Genomic DNA, 7,498 nt, shown 5'->3' with positions numbered 1-7,498 from the left:
ATGCAAGTATGGCTGCCTGCTTACTGTAGCCTGGGGTGCATCCCAATATGTGACCTTGCCTCCTCCACTTGTGCTTGTCTCCTCGTCCCGCCTCCTGGCCCCTCCTCCGTGGAGAAAACGATAAAGTTTCCCAGCTGTCAGCCTCGCCACAACAACTTTTGAGGGACTGTTTTTCATTCACCATCCCAATTGCAAATGAGAAAAAGACTTAACAATTGAGCTTTTGCAAGATATTGAAATATAATGCTGTTGTCAGTGATGTCATCATGACGAGAAGCAAGTGGAGGAGGCAAGTGGAGGAGGCAAGGTCACATATTGGGATGCACTCCTGGTGACAAGATGCACCTCTCCCCACCCCCAGTGGTTCACAACCTCCCTAGTATAGCTAGCTAAATATAGGCGCTCCTCTTCGGTTAATGCTGGTGTTTGGGTGATACATATGCAAACAGTTAGGGTCTCTCTGTTAGGATCTGGTGTTTTCAGGGTGGCTGAGTGACCCTCCCTACCTCCCTCAGTGTTTGCGTGTGTGCTGTCCTGTCCCCCGGCCCATGTGGGAGCTCCACTTCAGTTAATGCTGGTGTTTGGGTGATGCAGTATGTGAACAGTTAGGGTCTCTCTGTTACGGTCTGGTGTTTTAAGGGTGACTGAAGTTGAGGTAGGGTGACCCTTTCCTCCCGCGCTGTCCCCTTGGCCCGGTGGTTAAAAGCCTCCCTGATAGCTAGCTAAACACGAACACTTAGGATCTCTCTGGTCTGGTGTTTTAAGGGTGGTTTGGGGGGGGTTAGAGTGGCTGAGGTTGAGGTTGGGTGACCCTCCTCCTCAGTGTTTGCGTGTGCGCTGTCCCCCTGGCCCTGTGGTCGTGACGTAGAGCAGGGGTTGAGGCTGACGGAGCTGGGGCGCACGCTTCAACTGGGCCAGGTGAGACATGGAGTTGGTGCCGTTGTCCACTGTTTGGCCTGGAGGGGGCAGTAGACAGAGAGGAACATCGATTCAATTTGTTTATTTAGGTCTATGGTATGCATGTAATGAAAGTGATATTCAAGTTTAAAATAAAATAATACTTATGAGTTTACAAGTATTACGTTTTAGGTTAATATGGGCAGTGCCACCTTAAGGATGTGGCAGACCCCATAACATTGTTTTCTTGGTATGTTTCCTCTACTCTACGGAAATTGAATAGAAATCATTGACATCATACTATACCATGGTATTTTATGGTGGTATTAATGTGACAAATTGTCCACTTTCCCTGAATGTCCAATTTCTCCATACGGTACATAAAATCATCTGTGGAGGAATTTGTGTGAGGTATGGAAATATTCACCCAGTCGGCTCCTCTGGCCCGCCCATTAAACTGCATTGTTTTCCCCTCCGAATGCTCCACTCGTAGTCGTGCAGTGCCAATCACTGCTAGTCATTTGGCATATTGATTAGCCAACATGGGGGAAAACAAGCAATTTCATGGACGGGCCCAGAGTTGCTGACTGGGTCTTTGGCTTCTCTGCTAGTACGAAGGATTTCAATCTTTTTTTTTTTTTTTAAATGCCCTGTCATGAAAAAAGGGTGTAAATTAAACTGACTGATTAAATCACCCTGTAATTTAAGAAAATCTCATAACCATTTGCAAAAAAAATGTCGGAGTAAGGGCACAATTTGAAAAGTAGGAACTGCACAGTACATTTTTGACATGTTAACTGAAAGCTTAGAGAGAGAGTCATGTAATGCCTTTCTTGTTAGTTCTACTCTCTAAGTGTTGAATTAACATCGCAAAAGTTTCAGTCTACAACTACAATTTGTAAGCTACAGTAATGTTAAAGGCAATTTCCTGCATTTTAACCAAATTGCGTCCCGTTTCAGCTCAAATACGGAGCCGCATTTTTGTTTCTATACGGGACGATTCCGTATTTCAAGGGACAAAGTTGGCAACCCTAGCATAACTACAATACCAAAAGCTGTCACTAACCTGTGGTGGTCTGTGAGGGGTGGTGGGGGAGTCGTGCTTTGGCCAGTGGGGGGACCCCGCGGTGCTGGGGGCGCAGGTGGGGTGCCTGGGCCGGTGGCCTGTTGATGTGGAGGTGGGGGTCCGAGGTGCTGTCCAGGGGGCGGAAGCGTTGAGCTGTGGTCTTGGCCTGAGACAGCTGTCCGTGTGAGAACATTGACAAAATTCAGTTATCCACACATACCACACAACTGTAAGAAATGAATAAAATACAAAAGAGAAATGTTGGTGTGAAATGAACGAGTCTGTCAGGCAGACAAAGATGCGTCTGTCTATGCACTGCGGCATTGTGGACACAGGAGGGAATTACAATTCAGAGCATGCATTTCAGACAAAAAATGCGTTTAAGACAGACAGAGGGACGGACATACCCTGTTATAGAGATGCTAGGACGTAAAAATGGCATGTTAAAAAGTCATGCTGAGTTTTGTAGTCTTTTCTAAACCCTTAAACAAGCTTGAAAAATGGCATGGTGATATAACTGTTCATAGTGAGTTCCTGACATTCAAACTAAGACATGGAAAAGTTTATTTCCATTCTATACTGAAATATGGCTTTCAGTAATGTCTGATCATCAAAACGTTAAGAAAGGCATGTAAATACTGTATGGTACAAATTTTGACACATTATGATACCATATCACCAACCCTCTTCTATATTTTTGTGCTGCTATTTTCTTTTAATATATATTTTTAGTCTTTTCTTAGTTTATTCATGACAGGCCAGTGGGAGATTTTGGAAACGTGTGTGAGAGAGAGATGGAGATGGTTTGGTTAAGGGCCCGGGCCGGAATCGAACGCTGGCGCAGCAGCAGCCCAGTGTCCAATCGTTAGAGCCACGGTAGGGCCAGCTATTTTCGAGCGGTACTTACAGCTTGGCCTGTGACCTCAAAGGAGCGGGACCTCTTCTTGCGTCGGCGGGCCTCAAAGTCCTGATCGCCGCCGCGCTGCCCCGGGTTCCGGGCCGCCTGGGGCCGCTGGTGGCGGGGCCGGGTCCAGGTGCCGTCGCCCGTGCTGCTGGACAGGTTGTCGTCCGACGTGGCGTGTCGCAGCTCCGGGCTTGGCTGGCGCTGACCGCCGCTGCCAGTGACTCCGGCCCCAGCAACACCACCAACACCACCTCCACCTCCTCCTGTCAAGTCAAGTCAAGTTATTAAACACAAGCAGGTAATTGGAGTGCTTCTGCGTCTTCATCTTTTTCCTTGGTGCTCATCACTGAAGGGGCTCTCAAACTTAGTCCAGGTAGACAAATGCTGAGGCACTCATTTTTACTTTTTTATTTGGCTACAATGCCTACGCCTTTCGGCCCTTATGGCCTTCTTCAGGGCGTATCAGCGATACGTAGGCATTGTAGCCAAATAAAAAAGTTTTTAAAAAATGCAACCTTGAGTGCCTCAGCATTTGTCTACCTGGATCAAGTCAAGTGTACTTAATTGTCAAAAAAATGTAACAGGGTTAGCACAGAAGTTTGAAATTGCATTTGAGCAGTCTCCAATGTGCAGTTAAACTAAGACATTAACAATAATATCCATCTCACACACACACACACTGCAGTAAAAAACTAACATACTCATACATGAGTTTACATTCTTCCTCTGACACATTCACTCACAACACACAAACAACACACACACACACACACCTCGGGGTGTGGGAGGGGCGAGGGGAGGTGCCTCGCTCAGCGACAGGCTGCTCTTCTGCTTGTGGGAGTCGAGCGGGGAGGGGGGCGGGGGCAGGCGCAGGGCGTCCACCTCCAGGGCCTTGGAGCGGCGGCGGGCCGCCTTGACGGCGATGCTCTCCACGCCACGCATGATCTGCTGCCGCTCTGGTGGACAGGAAATAAAGGGCGATAAAATGGTAGCCTGATTATCAGCGACTTTCAAATCTCTTCGAGACTTGGTCTGACCAAGAGCATAACATTATTACATTACATTACATTTCACTTAGCTGACGCTTTCATTTGTTCAAAGCAACTTACAACTATTATTTTTCAGGGTATTGGTTACAGTCTCTGGAGCAATGTGGGGTTAGGTGCCTTGCTCAAGGGCACTTCAGCCATGGATGGGGGTGTAGGGGGAGGTCAGGGGGGATTCGAACCGGCAACGCCTAGATTGAAAGACCAACTTTCTAACCACTAGGCCACGGCTGACCCCGGCTGACCCACGGCTGATAACGATTAACAATTCCCAAACGGCATTTCCCGAACGGCCTCCCTTGGTTTGCTAAAGGTTGTTAGCTTCCCAACAAAGTGGATTTTTCGGGAGCTCAGAAATTACTTGCATTGCTCTTGACCTGACTAGTAACAACGCTGAAGGTTAGGGTGCATCAGTTGCCCCCTATGAAAAGATATCGCCTTGGCCCTATAGTAAAAATGTTCTACACCCAGTAAAAACACACTGTGTAAAATATTTTGAAATTTGGATGAAGTCTACCGGGGCCACCAGCCCCATGAAAATAGAAAATAATGGTGATAGTCAGAATCTTGGAATAGAAATGGACATTTTGCTGCATAAATCTACCCAATGAAAACATATTGTCTCGGCTGTGTGATAAAAATGTTCTATGCACATTAAAATTACTCAGTGTAAAATATGTTGAAATTTAGATGAATTCTACCGGGTCCACCAGGCCCATGAAAATACAAAATAATGGCGATGGTGATGGGCAACCTGGATTCCAAAGCTCAGGTCCAGTGCCACATATTCCAAATGACATACCTAGTTTTACCTTTCCAGTTAGGGCAATTGGACAGGTAAAACCAGGTAATTTGAAATCTGTGGCACTGGATTGTAGCTTTTGAATATAGGTCTGCCATTGTCTTAAAACAGAGGTGGACAAACCGCGTGACACATTTGCCCCAGCCAATATAATGAACCAGCTGAGCCTAATTACCACTTAAGCCAGGTTGATGAGGTAATTAGTGAAATCACCTGTATTGGGAGCACAAACAGAAGGAATATCTAAGCAGGTTGTGTATTCAGTCGATCCACTTACACAGACTTCAGTCTCAGGACAGACTGATGGTCAAACTGCTATATTTAGGAAAATTTGCTCTTTTGCAACACAATATCAATTCATTGCTGCCTTGGACCACTGCTAGTATCAAGCAAGAGATTGCAAAGCTGCATGACTGTTATATTTGTGTGTTTCACCTGTGGGCCTACAATTCATGGAGGAACATCTGTACTAAAGCTGTGAATGTGCCTTGGAATGCCTAGGCTACAAGGCAGTCAATACAACTGTATTGAAGAGTGCCATTACTTCTTTATCCCATCGCCTGTGTAGTATTTCACTTTACTCCATCAGATGAGTACCATAACTTACCTGAGAGGCCCTTGGCAATGGACTCTGGACCTGGTGATACCCATGACATACCTACAAGCCACTTAAGTACAGGTTTTGGGAAGCCACTCTTTCCAACATCACATACAGTTGTATTGTATGTACTCTATTGAACTACTGCAGGGATTTCTTGAAAAAACACAAGTCATTCCAAGGAGCATTCACAGCTTTAGTACAGATGTTCCACCAGGTATTAACAGCTACCTGTACAATCCTGTAGGCCCACAGGTGAAGCACACAAAAGTCATACAACTTGTCATACAATCTCTTGCTTGATACTGGCAATGGGTCAGCTGGTTCATTATATTGGCTATATTTGGAATATGTGGCACTGGACTTTGGAATCCAGGTTGCCCATCACTATCACCATTGTTTTGTATTTTCATGGGCCTGGTGGACCCAGTAGAATTAATCTAAATGTCAACACATTTTCCACAGAGTGATTTTACTGTGCATAGAACATTTTTTTATCACACAGCTGAGGCAATATGTTTTTATTGGGTAGCTTTATGCAGCAAAATGTCCATTTCTATTCAGGGCTGGACTGGGCGATAGATAGGGCCCGGGTACTTTTGGATTTAAGGGGGGGCCCTCATTATTATTAGTGCCGGAGAACTGACTCACTGGTGGGCCCTGCACCCTCATGGGCCCCTATTTTCAGTAATGTAAAAAATTTAAAAAATGGGGGCCCACGAGGGTGCGGAGCTCACCGGGAAATGCCCGCCATGCCAGATGGCCAGTCCAGCCCTGTTTCTATCCAAGATTTTGACTATCACCATTATTTTCTATTTTCATGGGGCTGGTAGCCCCGGTAGACTTCATCCAAATTTCAAAATATTTTACACAGAGTGATTTTACTGTGCATAGAACATTTTTATCACACAGCCGAGACAATATGTTTTTATTGGGAAGCTTTATGCAGCAAAATGTCCATTTCTATTCCAAGATTCTGACTATCACCATTATTTTCTATTTTCATGGGGCTGGTGGCCCCGGTAGACTTCATCCAAATTTCAAAATATTTTACACAGTGTGTTTTTACTGGGTGTAGAACATTTTTACTATAGGGCCAAGGCGATATCTTTTCATAGGGGGCAACTGATGCACCCTACTGAAGGTGTTGCGTCACAAGGAGGGCACGGCCTGGCTGGGTTTTAGTTTAGGCCATGGGTGAGCTATATGTTTTTTCCAAGGACTACTATTTATCAGCACCTTCAATTTCAAGTATTCCTACATTTGTACATACAGACTTTTGAACTTTATACAGTTCAGAATTTTTAGCTTGTTATGACTGGTAACGTATTCTCATGAGCAACATACTTGCAATACCGACTCTGGCCACCATCCTACACAGTGCACCTTTAAATAACAAAGTTTGTGGGTTTTTACATTGTGCCCCGGTGAGGTAACGGTACAGTGTAGACTAGCCACTAGGGCAGGGAATACTGTACCCAGTGGCAGAACAATTGAACACAGGGCCCAGGGCCAAAACACTGATAGGGGGGCCCCTCATACAGCCTACAACTAGGGCCCCCACCACCAATAAGGGAGAGCCCTGGGCCCAGGGGCAAATGCCCTCCTTGCCCCACCTACAGCTCCACCTATAGCACTGTATAGCACTGTACCAAAGAGGTTGGATTAATAAAGAGGATTCAAAACACGCCCACCCAATGCAAAAGAGTGTGCTCAAGTTGGGTCTCCTAAGGGGGCGTTGTCCCCTCCTTCTTCTTCTATTTTTGAGGTGTTTGCACAATAAGAGCGCTACCTCCATCTACAACCTCAGGACTCCTAACCGAAGGTCTCCTAAAGGGGCATTCACCCGACATGAAGTGGATACCGGAAAAGAACTAGAATGACGTGTCTCTGTCTATAACATCTCTGACTGTACCTTTGCGTGTGAGTGGGACGTCTGTGCTGTTCTCGCTGCTCTCTGGGGAGGAGTCCAGGTGACTGCTGACACTGTGGCTGAGGTGGCTGTAGCTCAGGGCACTCTCTGGGACACACGGATGCAGCTGCAACAAGACAGGTCATCATAAGCATCAGAAGCATCATAAGCATCATAGCTCAGGGCACTCTCTAGTACACGCGGATGACAGTGAAAACAGCTGTACATTTTCTGGTAAATTTCAGGGCACTCTGGTACACACGGATGCAGCTG

The 7,498-nt window shown here is 46.1% G+C and overlaps 1 protein-coding gene across 1 annotated transcript in view; it reads right to left on the bottom strand.

The window, feature by feature from the left end:
• Positions 1 to 813: 813 nt before the first annotated feature.
• Positions 814 to 7,498, bottom strand: part of kif19 (kinesin family member 19) — a 114,213-nt gene continuing 107,528 nt past the window's right edge. Inside the window, exons 18-22 of the mRNA XM_063220783.1 lie at positions 7,229 to 7,352; positions 3,641 to 3,823; positions 2,871 to 3,130; positions 1,964 to 2,138; positions 814 to 956 (exon numbers count right to left, since the gene is read on the bottom strand). Of these exons, the coding sequence (XP_063076853.1) occupies positions 820 to 956; positions 1,964 to 2,138; positions 2,871 to 3,130; positions 3,641 to 3,823; positions 7,229 to 7,352 (879 nt within the window). The 3' untranslated portion in view covers positions 814 to 819. The remainder of the gene's footprint in view (positions 957 to 1,963; positions 2,139 to 2,870; positions 3,131 to 3,640; positions 3,824 to 7,228; positions 7,353 to 7,498) is intronic.

Source organism: Engraulis encrasicolus, chromosome 17, assembly GCF_034702125.1.
Source record: "Engraulis encrasicolus isolate BLACKSEA-1 chromosome 17, IST_EnEncr_1.0, whole genome shotgun sequence".
In the NCBI taxonomy this organism is placed as follows: Eukaryota; Metazoa; Chordata; class Actinopteri; order Clupeiformes; family Engraulidae; genus Engraulis; species Engraulis encrasicolus.
This window is presented reverse-complemented; position numbering and strand designations above follow the sequence as displayed.